The sequence below is a fragment of the Choloepus didactylus genome, chromosome 23 (assembly GCF_015220235.1).
Source record: "Choloepus didactylus isolate mChoDid1 chromosome 23, mChoDid1.pri, whole genome shotgun sequence".
Classification (NCBI taxonomy): Eukaryota; Metazoa; Chordata; class Mammalia; order Pilosa; family Megalonychidae; genus Choloepus; species Choloepus didactylus.
In genome coordinates, this window is record NC_051329.1 from 11,965,675 (window position 1) to 11,982,882 (window position 17,208).

A 17,208-nucleotide genomic window follows, 5' to 3' on the forward strand; every position below is an offset into this window, starting at 1 on the left:
AATCCACGTGGGACTGGCCACCAGGATCCCATAGAGACAGAAGGTAAAGTACGAGTTACCTGAGGCAGGGGGTAGGGGGATAGAGATTTAATGCAAATGGGTGTAGGGTTTCTGTGTGGGGTGAAGGGAAAGTTCTGGTAATGGATGGTGGTAAGGGGAGCAAAATATTGTGAATGTAATTAATCCTATTGAATGTTATGCTTGGGAGTGATTAAAATGGGACAGTTTATATTGTATATATGTTCCCACAATTAGAAAAATAAAAAGAACTGAAGAGACAATGACAATTATATTCAATACACGAGCGGGTACTGGATCTAATAATGAAGGAGAAAAAAACAAAAGAACATTGTTGGGACATATGAAAAACTTTTTAGGAAATGTATATGGAAGTATTATGTGTTCAATGAGAATGATATATCCAACCTACTCCGAAATGTTTAGAAAATTGACAGATTTACAGCTGGATTGATAGAATGACACAGCTATGTGGCAAAATGTTAAAATGGGTGGACCTGGGTTTCTAGGGTGAGAGGTATGTTGGAGTTTTCTGTATGGGGTTTCCATTATGTTTGCAACTGCCCTGTAAATTTGAAATTATTTCAAAACAAAATATTTCAGAAAAAAAAGTTATTAGCAAGAGAACATGGATCATCTTGATAAATGTTTCTTTTTTTTTTTGAATAGAAGTACTAAGCCAATTTTCAGTATTCCTAATTCTAACTTGAAATGACTAACAGCACAATACTTTTATTAAAAATTGCATAGTAGGAAAGGGATAAGCTTTTAAGTGCCTAGGGCACTTATTAGGTGACCTTGGATCTCTGAACTTTAATTTTTTCATCTGTAAAATGAGGATAATAATATTTACCTCATGGATTACTATGCCAGTTTGTATGTATTTTATGTCCGCCAGAAAAAAACATGTTCTTTGACACAGTCTTGTGGGGGTAGGCATATCAGTGTTGATTAGGTTGAATCTTTTGATCGAGTGTTTCCATGGAGATGTGACCCACCCAACTGTAGGTGATAACGCTGATGTAATATTTCCATGGAGATTTGGCCCTGCCCATTCAGGATGGGTCTTGATTGATTTACTAGAGTACTTTAAAAGAGCGACACAGGCCCAGACACTTGCTGCAACTTAGAGAGACAGTTTGAAGATGGCCGTTGAAAGCAGACTTTTGCTCCAGAGAAGCTAAGAGAGGACAAACGCCTCAAAAGCAACATTTTGAAGAACACACAGGAGCTGAGAGGGGAGCTGGAACACAACCCAGGATCAGCAGATGCCAGCCATGTGCCCTTCCAGCTTACAGAGGTTTTCCGGATGCCATTGACCTTCTTTCATTGAAGGTACCCTATTGTTGATGCCTTACCTTGGATACTTAATGGCCTTAAGACTGTAACTTTGTAACCAAATAAACCCTCTTTATAAAAGCCAATCCATTTCTTGTGTTTCGCAACAAGGCAGCATTGCAAAAACTTGGACAATTACTATAATCATTAAATGAGATAATATAGGAATACAGCCTGGTACAAAGAAAGTCAGTGTTCCATAAACAGAGAATGATATTATATTGACATACTAATCATATACACTGAACAAAAATCTGCTTTGGTGTATTTTGCATCCAGAGATCCTAATTTTAGGTTTCTGAAGCAACATAGCACAAAAGTAGTATCTCTTCTATTTAAAAACAGCAATTGCTTTCCCTCAGCAGTCTTCCCCAAGCTAAAATAAACAATACCTTTCTATATGATAACAAATGGCTTACTAACTCATATTCCAAAGAATATTCCTAAAAAAGAATTTATGGATAAAACTTTCAGTGTTTATTTTCATAATCATTCCACTCACTATGTTTAAGTGGAGTTTGTCTACCTGAAGCATGTCATATTAGTTAGAAGAAATCCAATGTCATACCGCTCAAATTAGTACAAAGTATGCTGTTATCTTAAAAAGTCAGTCTACCAATCCCAGACAACTAGGACCTGTAGCTACTGATTTCTCAAAAAAAAAATCAGTTACAGTGGGTAGTCATATTTAAATATTAAAACACATTCATTCACCAATCTTTAGATGAAGGCACAGGTCTGTTGCGTATGGGTCAGGCAAGGGGTGGGAGTGGAAGGAAGACAGATCAAACAAGGTTACAATTACCCAGGGAGGTTGCCCACACTGAGGGTGGGAACTGAAGGGGTGGGCAGAAGAGGCTCTTATACCACACCTAATTAACACCAATTTCTTAGAGCCTCACCTTTGTCAAGTTTTTCTAAAACATTCAACGTTTTTAGAGAAACAAATTCCTATATAATCGGGTATGCAATATTTAGTGACATGGCTACAATAACAGGTACCAACTACAATAACAAACAGGTTTGGGAGCAGGGTCGCCTCTCTGCAAGGCTACAACGCTGCTAGTGGGAGCATGTGAACAGCTATGACAAAAAGAGCATACTAGCTAGCCCCATGGGTTTGGTATGCCACAGCATGTTTTACAGAGGAAACAGATGCCTGATTCATCCAGAAAATCACTTAAATGGAAATCAATTAAGAAAGCTTTTGCCATGTTCACTGAGATAAGTATAATAAACTGACATAAAATAATGTGAAACTATGTAAAAACAATTTAATCCAGCCCAGTGGTTTAAAGAAGATACTTAAGAATTCATTTTCATTTGAACTTTCTCTTCTCTTGCTTTTAGAACATAAGGGTTCATCAGTGCACACAAAAAATTACATCAAGAAATAGTATACAGTAGCAAAACCTGATAATCTATCAGCAGGCAAAGAATTTCAACTTGAGGCTCCCATGCCCAAACTCAAATACCCAGGTACCAATTTAAGTAATTTATGCCTCTTGGCAACAGTGTTTGATGATATCTTTTCCTTGTGACAGTAAAACCTATCCATTTTCTTACATCACAGAGTATCAGCCTTTACACCTTTACTGAAAAAGCAGACAATGAACCCACAGTATAGGAATCTCAAGCTTTAATTAAAAGGGACACAAAGAGTTATGTCTAAATCAATCATACAATGATCTAATACCATTCTTTTAAATCTTAATATAAATCACATTACCTTTATTTTCAGAACTGGAGCCAGTGTTGCTATCTGGTGCGGGCAACATGTCTTCATACCCCCAAGATACTATGTGTTTGCCTCCGAGCAAACATGATGGGGATCCAGGTCCTCCTTCCAAAAGCAACAGCCTGTAAGGGCAAGAAGATGGAAAATCACAAAGACACTGAGGCTATCCCTTGGCAAGAAAATAAAAGCCTCCCTACCATCTCAAAGAGCAGAAAACTGAAAATGTTTTACTTAAAATGCCATACATCTAAAAAGATATTCACTATACATACATGTGTTTTATTCTGAAATGATTTCAAACTTACAGGACAGCTGCAAAAATAATAGAAACCCCACAAAAAGAACTCCGACATATACCCATGTCCCCAGATACTGAGATCCATCAATTTTAATATTTTGCCACTTTGCCCTTGATTTCCTTCATTTTCTTTTTCTTTCTGTCTTTCTGTATTCCTCTTTCCTCTATCTATCATCTATCTATCTATCTATCTATCTATCTACTTATCTATCTTCTGAACATTTGAGAACAGGTTGCACACATCACAATCCTTGAACACATAATACTTCCAAGTATCTTTTCTACAAATAAGGATATTCACTTGTGTAATCACCTGTGCCGGATTGGATGTATTATGTCCCCCAAAACTCTATGTTCTTTGACACAATCTTGTGTGGGCAGACATATTAGTGTTGAATAGGTTGGAATCTTTGATTGAGTGTTTCCGTGGAGATGTGACTCAATCAACTGGGCGAGACCTCTGACTGGATAATTTTCATGGAGGTGTTAACCCACCCATTCAGGGTGGGTCTTATTTAAATCACTGGAGCCATATAAAACAGCTGACAGAAGGAACTCAGAGCTGCAGGTGAGGGACACATTTTGAAGATGGCCTTTGAAAGTAGACTTTTGCTATTCCAGAGTTTGCCTGGAGAAACTAAGAGAATACCTCCAGATAGCTAGAGAGAAACATCCTGGGAGAAAGCCATTTTGAAACACAACCTGGGAGCCAAGGAAGAAGATGCCAGCCACATGCCTTCCCAGACAACAGATGCCATTGGCCATTCTTCTGTGAAGGTACCCTATTGTTGATGCCTTACCTTGGACACTTTATGACCTTAAGACTGTAACTTTGTAACCAAATAAACCCCCTTTATAAAAGCTAATCTCTTTCTGGTATTTTGCATTCTGGCAGCATTAGCAAACTGGAACAACACCGTAAGTACAGTTATCATGTTCAAGAAATTTAACATTGAGATAAAGCTTATATTCTATATTCCAATTTGTCCTTCTGTCCCAATAATGTCCTCTTGAGCCTTTTTTCCTCCATTCTTAGAACCCATTCAATGTCATGTATTGCATTTAATTGTCTTTCTATCTTTAGTTTATCTTTCCTTCTTTCTTTTTTAATTGTGGAAACACATACAACAAAAATCTTCCCACTGCAACACATCCCAAGCATACCATTGAGTGGGATTAATCACATTCAAAATGTTGTAGTACCCTCACCACTTTTCATTACTAGAACTTTCCCTTCACTCCAAACAGAATCCCTACACTTATTTTGCACTAACTCTCTACTGCTCCTTCCCTCCATCCCTGGTAGCCTATACTCTACTTTTGGTCTCAATGAGTTTGCATATTCTCTGATTCTTGTGTGTGTGTGTGTGGTTACCATGGGGCTTAAATTTAACATCCTAAATATATAATAGTCTTCTTTGCTTTGAGTCCAACTTAACTTCAGTATCATACAAAGTATGTTTTTATACCCCTTAGCCCCCCACCTTTACGTGGTTCTTGTCACAAATTAAATATTTATACACTTTGAGTTCAAAACCATTGATCTATCATTACAGTTTATGCATTTGCATTTTATCTCCTGTAGAAAGTAAAAAGTAGAGTTACAAATCAAAAAGACAACAGTCCTAGCATTTATATTGACCCATGCCATTATCTTTATCAGAGATCTTTATTTCTTCGTGTGGCTTCAGTCAACTGTCTATTGTCCTTTCAACCTGCAGAACTCACTTGGGCATTTCTTATAGGGCCAGTCTAGTGGTGATTAAGTCAGTAAACTTTTGGTTAATCTGGGATTGTCTTAATCCCTCCCTCATTTTTGAAAGACTGTTTTGCTGGAAATAGAATTATTGGTTGGCAATATTTTGCTTTCAGAACTTCAAATATGTCTTTCCACTGCCTTCTTGCCTCCAAAGTTTCCAATGAGAATTGGGCACTTAGTCTTATTGAGGCTTCCTTGTACGTGACATGTTGCTTATCTCTTGTGGCTACTGAATTCTTTCTTTTTCTTTAATATTCAAACATTTGATTTTAACATGGTACAATGTGGGTATATTTGGGTTTATCCTGTTTGGAGTTCACTGAGTGATTTGGATGTGTATATTCATGCCTTTTGTTAAATTTGGGAAGCTTCCAGTCATTATTTCTTTGAATATTCTCACTGCTACTTTCTTTCTTCTTCTGGGACTTACACAATGCATATATTGGTACATTTGATGGTGTCCCACAGTTTCCTCAGCCTCTGTTCATTTTTTTCATTCTTCCTTCTGCTCCTCAGACTGGATGATTTCAGTTGCCATCTTCAAGTTCACTGATTGTTTCTTCTGCCAGCTCCAATTTGCTGCAGAACCCTTCTAGGATATTTAAAATTTCTGTTACTGTGGTCTTCTGCTCTGTTTTGTTTCTTTTCATAACTTCCATCTCTATATTGATATTCCCTTTGTGTTCATCTATCATTTTCCAGGTATCCATATTTTCCATTAGATCTTTGAGCATATTTAGGACCATTTTTTAAAAGTCTTTGTCTAGAATGTCCCAGGTGTGATCTTCCTCACTGATGGTTTCTAATGTTTTAATGTTCTCCTTTGCCTGGCCATCACTGCCTGTTTCTTTGTATGTTTTATAATCTTTTGTTGAAACTTGGACATTTTGATATTTTAATGTGCTATCGCTAGAATTTATAGACTCTAAGGTATCTGTTGCTTAAGCCTGTATCCAGCTAATATTATGCTAAAGCTTTCTTTGAATGCCAGGAGCTAACAAAAAGAAAAAAAAAAAACAAAAGGAAGAAAACACCTATCCCAGTCTTTGTGGATTGATGTTGCAAGTGGTCTCCTTTAGGGCTTATCCATAAAATGAGTTTAGAGAATAGCTCAAGGCCAAAGCATTTGGGCCTCCCTGATCCTTTCTGCTCAAGCTTCTTGTCTAGGACATAGGCAGGTGGCAAGGAATTCCCCTGTCTACACAGATCTGAATGTCCCCTCCTCCCTAGGAAACAGTTTCCTCATGATCCAGGCACTGCACCATATGTCCTACAGTCAGCACTCCTTTGTTCCAGGCAGTCACTTGACTGCTCTCCCACAGCATTCTGTAGGAGAGTTCTATGAGCTGCCGCCTACATACAACTACAGGACTGCCTTCTGGGATGGCGACAGATTGGGCCAGACATACATACTCCCATTATGTGCGCAAGGGTTCCTCTGTTCTCTCCAGAACTAGGGATCCACACTGGGAGGGTGGGCCAGCTTCAAGCCATGTTGATGAGGGACTGGGGAGGAACCAGCCAGGGCACCATGACTTACAACCACTTTTAAAATTGGAAGTCTTTTTCTTGTTTCAGTGCTCCACCCTGTTACTACAGCCCTTTAATGGTTTTCTGGAGCTTTGAGAAACATTTTCTGCTAGTACTTGGTGGTCATTCAAAGCTTCTATGGGGGAGGGGAGACGGAGACCTGAAATTTCTCACTCTACAATCTTGATCTTAAAATAAATTTTTAAATAAAAAAAGACTACAAAACTGTGTTTATAGAAATGCTATAAAAATTTACAACTGTGTTATACATATATATGTGTGTGTGTGTGTGTGTGTGTGTGTGTGTGTGAAAAAGAGATATGAATTAGGGGGCACATATACCAAAACATTTAGGAGTGGTTATCTCTGGGTGATGAGATTATGAATGATTTTCACTTTCTTCTTTATACTTATTATCATCTCAAATATTATAATAAGGAATCATACAAGCTACTGCATCTTTTAAAAACACAAAAATAAAAAATAATGAAAAATAACATGCTCTAGGAACACTTTCAAAGTAAGAAAGATGAGACAAACATAAAAATTCCGGCTTAAGAAAGTGAATATGATAATACTTACTAAAAATATAAATGAGGCATTTTATCATTAGATTTGTCCTGTTAAGGGATAAGAATTTAGCAATCTACTTATTAAAAGAATCTTTGGTAATAAACATGCTATGTTTAGAAAGAAGTTAAGGATTCAAAGTAACTGTGCCAGTTTGGATATATTACGTCCCCCAGAAAAAGCCATGTTCTTTGATGCAATCTTGTAGGGTAGATTGATTAATCTTTTTGATTGGGGTATGACCTCTTGATCGGATGTTTCCGTGGAGATATTACCCACCCAACTGTGGGTAGTACCTTTGAACAGATTATTTCCATGGAGGTGTGGCCCCGCCCATTTTGGGTGGGTCTTTAAAAAGAGCCACGCAGGCCCAGACAGTGCTGCAGATGAGAGACACATTTTTGAAGACAGCCGTTAGAAGCGGATACTGACAGTTTGGAGAACGCCATTTTGAAACGCAACATGGGAGCAAGCGGACACCAGCCAAGAGCCTTCCCAGCTAACAGAAGTTTTTGGACACCATCAGCCACCCTTCAGTGAAGGTACTCTATTGTTGATGTCTTACCTTGGACACTTTATGGCCTTAAGACTGTAACTTTGTAACCAAATAAACCTCCTTTATAAAAGCCAATCCATTTCTGGTATTTTGCAAAATGGCAGTATTAGCAAATCGGAACAGTAACTTACCTATACAGTACATCAGCTACAGGCAGGGACCCTAGATCAGTCTGTTTTTGTAATAGATGGACTGTATGCACAAAAGTCTTCAATGATCCCCTAAAAATAAAAGGATGGAACAGAAAATCATCAAAGTTGAAAGTCAAGTGTTAATTTTACTAAACAAAATTTATCTATCTTGTTTCTATCAATTAGAAGATATGCTATACAAAATATTCTTGATTCTTACCTATTAGCACTGACATACAAAAAGTTACTATGTGAGTGACATCATGACACTTATGAACGTGTTCTCCTTGTAAAAGTAAACAATTTCCCACTAATACAAAAATTCAAAACATAAGGTTCAAGCACAAAGAACATGTAGTTATTATGTTTGGATACTGTTTTCATCACCAAGATACTCTCTAATCTACGACAGAGATTTCATAGTATAAGGCTACTCTTAAAGTCTAACTGTGTTTCTAGGCCTGTTTTTTTTTAACATCTTTAAGTTCACCTATTTTACACTTCTCACTGTACCCATCAAATTAAATATGACCAGAAAGAGGTACATTTAAATAACTAATACTTTGTGTTGAGAGGTGTTTCTTGTGCATCTCCCCCCATTCCCCAGCCTCATGAAACATAATAATTGTAGTACTTGAGAGGTTCACCACTACAGCAATATCCTTTTGGTTCCCAACGCTCAAGGGTCTGGGAAGTCTGTAATATGGTCTGCAGGACCAAAAAGAAGGTGCTTTTAAGCTGCATAAGGCTTACTTGGCCATATCCCAAGTATAAATTACCACAGGAACACTTCCTGAACTAAATGATCACCTATATCAGATGGGCTGACTTTGGACTGTTACCTTATTCTCTTAGTCAATGCTTTAATTACCGTGTATACCTAAAACCCAAAAGAAATGGAATGCCTAACACCAGATCATGCAGGTCTAGACTCCTCCTCTTAATTGCCCCTTTCCCTATCTCTGGTGCTCAAAGAATAAAGAGAGTATAAAATAGTATAAGGCAGGGAGGTAGCAGGCAGATAAAAGCACAAGTTAGGAGTCCAGACACACAGGTTCTGAAACCCAGTTCTGCCACTCACCAGCTGTACTCAGTCCTATCACCTAACCCCTATGGATTTTGCTTCTTCATCTGTCTGGCAGAGATACCTCCCTTGGGAATAGTGAGGTCAAAATAAAGGGGTACAAGCACGCTGGAAAGTTGAAAGCCGTTAACCAAATATAAGGTATTCTTACCTGCCAGACTGAATCAGATGTTAAGAGTAAAATTTAAACTCCTTCCATGGCGCATACGGCCCTTCATGATCTGGGCCCTGTCGATCTCATCTCTGGTCACTCATTACGTTCCAGCTACCCTGCCCTCTTTACTTTTGCTCAGAACCCCAAGATCAGAAATAGCATCAGAGCTTTGGCACATGCTGCTTCCCTTGCCTAGAATTCTCTCTCTAGCTTTTTGCATGGCTGGCTCTTCCTCATCATCCAGGACTCAGTTTAAATGTCGCCTCTTCATTAGGGCATTCCCTGGTATTCCTAACTAATGCTGCCCTCCACCTCCACTCAGTCAATAGCTATCAAAATATACTAGTGTGTTTTCTTCTTAGTGCTGGTCTCTCTCTGAAATTTGTTGCTTTCTGTCTGCTTTCCTCAGACACATGTAAACTTTGCAGTTTTAGGGACCATCTGCCTTGCTCATTGCTGTACCCTCACTGCCTAGAAAAGTGGCCTGCACATGGTAACTGAGAAATAATTATTTGCAGTATGAATCACCCTGAGTGCACTCAACTCTAAAGTCCATAAAGGATAGAGACCATGAATCACTTAACCCAAAGACCTAGCAAAGATCCTGGCACACAAAAGACACTCAATATATATTAGTTGGTTGAATAAATAAATGAACATCATAAAGTTCAATAATATGACCCTAAAAATCTCTTTAAAAGGGATCATCAAACACTGAAACGCATGTGACTTCTGAGGGAATAAAATCCAATACAAGGTGATAATATTAGCAATAGAATGAAGGAACCATCTAAAATTCTCCAAGAAGAAAATAAAAACATTCATTTCAATATTTCTGCTGAATGGAATTTGGATCTCAAGTGCATGAAGCAATTTCAGTAATTCTCTGTGGTACAGACTGAATTTGGGCTTATAATAAAAAAGTGAGTTTTCTGATCCAGTATTCAATAACTTAAAATATTTGATACTAAGGAGAAGATGATTAGTTCCAACATACTAAATTGGTCTCAGGATGGTCCTATCTAAAAGTAAACTTTTTCAGAAGAAGAATTTTTGCATTGACAACAAATCAATTTATGGCTCAAAACTGTCTTCTGTATATAAAAAATATAAACCAATCCAATATAAAGCCTTTACAGAGAAACCTATTTCAGTACCATCCAACAATGTCTCCAGAATTAAGCTTGTGCCAGGATTTCCACAATCAACCATGGTTTTCAAGGATTTAAAATTAGACTTATGACAGTTTGCTCAGGGCAAAGAAACTGACAATAAATATTGGCAACATTTTGCCTTAAAAGCAGCTTGAGATTCAACTATTTGAAGGTCAACTTTGAAACCATAAAGAAAAAAAAAAAAACAGGAAAAGAAGTCTTATAGCTAAAAACTTCAGAATCCTCCAAGAATTTTCCCATATACACTTTGCTTAGAAAAGAAAGATCCCAACTAAAGAAAAAATTCTGAGGCGAGAGGGACAGATCAGTAACACTACTCTGTCAGGCCATACTACTAACTGGTTTCTGTACAACTAGCCTAAAGGAAAGCAAAAGTAGTGAATCTTTTTTCTCATGAATCTGGGCCCAGTGACCATAAGGGTTGCTGGGCAGGAGAATATATGCACACTTCCTGGAAGCAACTCCAAGCACATTTCCTATTGATAATGGACCAATAGCATCAACTTGCACGTAGACAGCATGTTACTAAATCTTGATATATGAAGAGAGATGTTTCAGTTAAATCAATGCAGGCAAACACCAGGGTCCAGAAATACAATTTGTGACCAAGTCTGTGTGACCGAGTCCAGGCATGTAATAACCCACTAACTTGCGGACACACTCCTCATAGACAGGAATGGAAGAAATTAAAAGCTCTACACATTTGTGACCATCCTCCCAGGAGAAAGACAGACATAACATCCTCTGCAAACTAAATGACCTAAAACACTAATCATCTATGGGGCAAGGACTGATTCTCTATTTTAAGCTGTTTAAGCTGTTACCATGGTTTAGCAAAAAGAGAATACTTGAATTTGGGATCCAGCTCAGTCACTTGGTATCATGTTTTGGTGAGAGCATCTTATGCACTGTCGAGGACTGTGAAATTCAGTACTGGAAACAAAGAAGGACTTCAGAATGTTAAGCCTTCTGTCAGCTATGTTTGCCCCCTCGGTCACTCATCCAACCCAAGTAGTCACAAGGTCACCAAGTGGTACGATTGGTTTTCCTTACCTGGCACAAGCCAAAGCCACCAGTGCAGCAGCAGCGTTTTCTTTTTGCTTATGTGGGATGTATCGACCTGTTTCAGAAGTCTCCTCGAGCCAAGAGCACAGCAAAGTTTCAATTCCATTGAGACAGTCAGCAGGCTCCTTGGTCAAACTCAGAGGCTGGCAGTCACGCAGGCAGTTCAATAGCACCTCGGCCGTTATGTTACAGAGAGAGGGGTCTGTTCTACTCTGGGACTGGATAAGAGGAAAGACCAGCAAGAGCCCCATCCGCGATGTGAAAGGAGCTTGCTCGGGTTGCTGCAACAAGCCCTGGCGTTTGAGCAGGGCCAAAGTTTCTTCATCACCTGAACTCTCCCTTTCATGCTGTTCTTCCAAGGCCAGCTGGCGCTGGGCATTCCACAGTCCTCGCAAAGCGTTCAGGCGGTACTCGAGCAGGCGGGCGTAGGCATTGCTCTGGTTCCCACAAACAGAGCGCAAACGTTCTGCTAATTCCGTTGGGTTCTTGGTCTCAAATGTTAAAATCTAAGGAAACAGACAACAGAGAAGATGCTGGCATTTAAAGGTCATCTTTGGAAGCAAATATGTGCAATGGCTTAAAATGCACATATGTTTAGAATGTTTTAGAAAAAACAGTCCACCAAAAATTATTTTAATTGCAATTGAATATGAAAACATGTACTTAAAGTCAGTTATTTGCAGATGGAGAAATTTCTCTCCTAGCATTTCTGTTAATGCTCCTGTTTAAAACGGCATGAGACCTAATTGAAAGAATCCAAATCATAAAAGAATATAATTAAGTGGGAAGATCATAAATTAATTCAAGTAATTTATTTTTAAAATTTAAGTATAAATACTTATTAAATATTCCCAAGTTATAAATGCAAGACTTTAACTTCTATTACCAGGTGGATTATCAGGAAAAACAAAACAAAGGTTTATTTTTGTTCTTCAAAACCTAATATACCTACTAATAAGCAATCAATGTTTTATTGTTCTTTGAGTGAAGAACTCTCACTCTTACTAGTCTTATTCCATCATTTCATTTTGTAACACAGTATACGTTTATCCAGTTCAAATTGTAGAGGAATCAACACTATTTATTTGTCAAAACACGATTATTAGGAAGCTTCCTCTAGATTTTCAGTAGCTGGAGGATAATAAAACCATTAAATCTTCAATCAACTACAAAAGGAACCAGCTCTCAAGATGAAGAAGCAAACTAACTTTATGATGCAAACTGCTTATGCACATAAATTTGACTAGATTAGAATGAACAGACTATTGTAATCAACAAACAAACGGAGGGCAATCTAGAAGCAAGCTCATTTAAACAGATTATCAGGCATAAAGAGTGTCAGGTTCTCGGATGACCAAAAAGTCAGGATAGGAAGAGGCTTGGAGTAAAAGCAAAGAAAATTCTGTCAAGTCATTGGCTCTGGCATTAAAAAAGATCATAGTTCACTTTATTTCTCTCACAAACCTGAAAAAGAGACTTTCTTCCATCTCAAATTTTGTTTTCATAAACTCTGAGTGCACAATATAATAAAGATGGACTTCCAGAAACAATCTAAACACAGTCCTGTGACTTGCATTGTTGCTTGCTATATGCAAGTCAAAGAACTGAACTGAAAAATGTTCATATTTTAAAAACAACAAAAAAATACCAAGTCAAAAACTTAACCACACGAGTATCTCATTGAGCTGATTTGAAAAAATATTCATGGTTAAAACAAAACAAAACAATTCAAAATTCAGCCTATCAGACTATAACTGATAATATCCAAATGCCTCAAAATTTCAACCAACTACCTAGGAATAAAAAGAAACGAAAAATGAACTACTGATACATACAACAACCTCAATGAATCTCAATGGCATTTTGTCAAGTAAAAGAAACCAATCTCAAAAGATGACACTCTACATGGTTCCGTTTATGTGACATTCTGAAAAAAATAGTGATGGGCAACAGATCAGTGGTTGCCAAGGTTTAGGGGGTAGGCAGTGACTATACAGAGTTAGCATGAGGGAGTTTGGGAGGGTGAAGGAACTGTTCTGTATCTTGAGTATGGAAGTGGCTACATGAATCTATACATATGCTAAAATTCATACAACTATATACCCAAAAAATGGGTCAATTTTAATCCATGATAATGTAAAAAATAAAATAATAGGAAAAAATTTCAACCAGGATACAGTTGTATTCAAATAGGTATCACTGGGTGAAGGTATGTTGAAAATCGTATTATTAAAAATAAAAACTACAGACATTTTTGCTTAGTTTTACATACAACAGGATCAAACAAATGGTGGTTAATTAAACATCCTTCATCATTGCCACAGAGAACTGTATGTAATTCCCTACCCTTTTGTCTGGATTCCCCAAATGTGAATTACCGTTCTGATTATTTTTCAGATGGCATCAGATAAAATAACTCATGTTCCTTAAAAAAATAATCATATTTCAAGGGCAACCATTTGCCTTGAAGGTGTAATCATACCCAAAAAGCTGGACTCCCTTTCTTCTCTTTCTTTCTTTATTTTTTTTTTTTGCAGCCATACACAAAAGTCAGTAACCACTCTCCATTACTATCAATAACCAAAAATTTTTTATTTATTTTTCAATAATGTGAAAAAAAATCACAACATTTTACATTTGATCATCTTCCAAGTTATGAACAAACAAGAACTTTTTCAGCACTTAAAAAAAAGCTTTCCAATTGCATTAAAAAAAAAATGCTTTCTAATACTATGTGATTTCTTCCACCCAATACAACTCTTTGGTATAAAATACTTATGTCTTCCACATATATTTTTACTTATAGTATATTGATCATCTACTTATGCTACACGAAACAACTAAAAATTTCAATATATGCTTTTACTATACCAAAGAATTGAGCAATATCTCAGTAACAATAAACCCAGCTGTTTCTTTTTATTATCAATCTAAAACATAAATGCTTCTGAAACATGATATTTCATGGTTCATAAAATGATATGTATGACAGAATCTGCAGCTAACTCCAAATATTAAGATTAGCTGGGAGGAGGCGGGGCAAGATGGCAGACTGGTGAGCTGTATGTTTTAGTTACTCCTCTAGGAAAGTAGGTAGAAAGCCAGGAACTGCGTGGACTGGACATCACAGAGCAATCTGACTTTGGACATACTTCATACAACACTCATGAAAACGTGGAACTGCTGAGATCAGCGAAATCTCTAAGTTTTTGTGGCCAGGGGACCCGCACCCCTCCCTGCCAGGCTCAGTCCCGTGGGAGGAGGGGCTGTCAGCTCTGGGAAGGAGAAGGGAGAACTGCAGTGGCAGCCCTTATCAGAAACTCATTCTACTGATCCAGACTCCAACCATAGATAGACTGAGACCAGACACCAGAGAATCTGACAGCAGCCAGCCCAGCAGAGACGAGACACGCATAGAAAAAAAACAACACGCAAAACTCCAAAATAAAAGCGGAGGATTTTTGGAGATCTGGTGAACATAGAAAGGGGAAGGGCAGAGCTCAGGCCCTGAGGCTCATATGCAAATCCCGAAGAAAAGCTGATCTCTCTAACCTGTGGACCTTTCCTTAACGGCCCTAATTGCTTTGTCTCTTAGCATTTCAATAACCCATTAGATCTCTGAGGAGGGCCCTTTTATTAAATCCTTTTTTCTTTTTCTAAAACAATTACTCTAAGAAGCCCAATACAGAAAGCTTCAAAGACTTGCAATTTGGGCACGTCAAGTCAAGAGCAGAACTAAGAGAGCTATGAGACAAAAGGCAATAATCCAGTGGCTGAGAAATTTCACTAAACACCACAACTTCCAAGAAAAGGGGGGTGTCCGCTCACAGCCATCATCCTGGTGGACAGGAAACACTCCTGCCCATCGCCAGCCCCATAGCCCAGAGCTGCCACACACAACCCAGTGTGACGGAAGTGCTTCAAACAACAGGCACACACCACAAAACTGGGTGTGGACATTAGCCTTCCCTGCAACCTCAGCTGATTGTCCCAGAGTTGGGAAGGTGGAGCAGTGTGAATTAACAAAGCCCCATTCAGCCATCATTTCAGCAGACTGGGAGCCTCCCTACACAGCCCAGCAGCCCAGAACCACCCTGGGGGGACGGCACTCACCTGTGACATAGAACAGTCATCCCTCAACAGAGGACCCGGGGTGCACAGCCTGGAAGAGGGGCCCACTTGCAAGTCTCAGGAGCCATACGCCAATACCAAGGACTTGTGGGTCAGTGGCAGAGACAAACTGTGGCAGGACTGAACTGAAGGATTAGACTATTGCAGCAGCTTTAAAACTCTAGGATAACCAGGGAGATTTGATTGTTAGAGCCACCCCCCCCCCGGACTGCCCAGAAACACGCCCCATATACAGGGCAGGCAACACCAACTACACACGCAAGCTTGGTACACCAATTGGACCCCACAAGACTCACTCCCCCACTCACCAAAAAGGCTAAGCAGGGGAGAACTGCCTTGTGGAGAACAGGTGGCTCGTGGACGCCACCTGCTGGTTAGTTAGAGAAAGTGTACTCCACGAAGCTGTAGATCTGATAAATTAGAGATAAGGACTTCAACTGGTCTACAAATCCTAAAAGAACCCTATCAAGTTCAGCAAATGCCAAGAGGCCAAAAACAACAGAAAATTATAAAGCATATGAAAAAACCAGACGATATGGATAACCCAAGCCCAAGCACCCAAATCAAAAGATCAGAAGAGACACAGCACCTAGAGCAGCTACTCAAAGATCTAAAGATGAACAATGAGACCATAGTATGGGATACAAAGGACATCAAGAAGACCCTCGAAGAGCATAAAGAAGACATTGCAAGACTAAATAAAAAAATGGATGATCTTATGGAAATTAAAGAAACTGTTGACCAAATTAAAAAGATTCTGGACACTCATAGTACAAGACTAGAGGAAGCTGAACAACGAATCAGTGACCTGGAAGATGACAGAATGGAAAATGAAAGCATAAAAGAAAGAATGGGGAAAAAAATTGAAAAAATCGAAACGGACCTCAGGGATATGATAGATAATATTAAACGTCCTAATATAAGACTCATTGGTGTTCCAGAACGGGAAGAAAAGGGTAAAGGTCTAGGAAGAGTATTCAAAGAAATTGTTGGGGAAAACTTCCCAAATCTTCTAAACAGCATAAATACACAAATCATAAATGCTCAGCGAACTCCAAAGAGAATAAATCCAAATAAACCCACTCCGAGACATATTCTGATCACACTGTGAAACACGGAAGAGAAGGAGCAAGTTCTGAAAGCAGCAAGAGAAAAGCAATTCACCACATACAAAGGAAACAGCATAAGACTAAGTAGTGACTACTCAGCAGCCACCATGGAGGCGAGAAGGCAGTGGCACGATATATTTAAAATTCTGAGTGAGAAAAATTTCCAACCAAGAATACTTTATCCAGCAAAGCTCTCCTTCAAATTTGAGGGAGAGCTTAAATTTTTCACAGACAAACAAATGCTGAGAGAATTTGGTAACAAGAGACCTGCCCTACTAGAGATACTAAAGGGAGCCCTACAGACGGAGAAACAAAGAAAGGACAGAGAGACTTGGAGAAAGGTTCAGTACTAAAGAGATTCGGTACGGGTACAATAAAGGATATTAATAGAGAGAGGGGAAAAATATGACAAACATAAACCAAAGGATAAGATGGCTGATTCAAGAAATGCCTTCACGGTTATAACGCTGAATGTAAATGGATTAAACTCCCCAATTAAAAGATATAGATTTGCAGAATGGATCAAAAAAAATGAACCATCAATATGTTGCA

General features: G+C 38.5%; 1 protein-coding gene across 2 annotated transcripts in view; it reads right to left on the reverse strand.

The window, feature by feature from the left end:
* The window catches only part of HECTD4 (HECT domain E3 ubiquitin protein ligase 4), a 220,630-nt gene that overhangs the window by 144,447 nt on the left and 58,975 nt on the right, over positions 1-17,208 (reverse strand). For both annotated transcript variants that reach the window (XM_037816632.1, XM_037816631.1), the window contains exons 2-4: positions 11,405-11,922; positions 7,939-8,028; positions 3,086-3,216 (exon numbers count right to left, since the gene is read on the reverse strand). In XM_037816632.1, the coding sequence (XP_037672560.1) occupies positions 3,086-3,216; positions 7,939-8,028; positions 11,405-11,922 (739 nt within the window). The remainder of the gene's footprint in view (positions 1-3,085; positions 3,217-7,938; positions 8,029-11,404; positions 11,923-17,208) is intronic.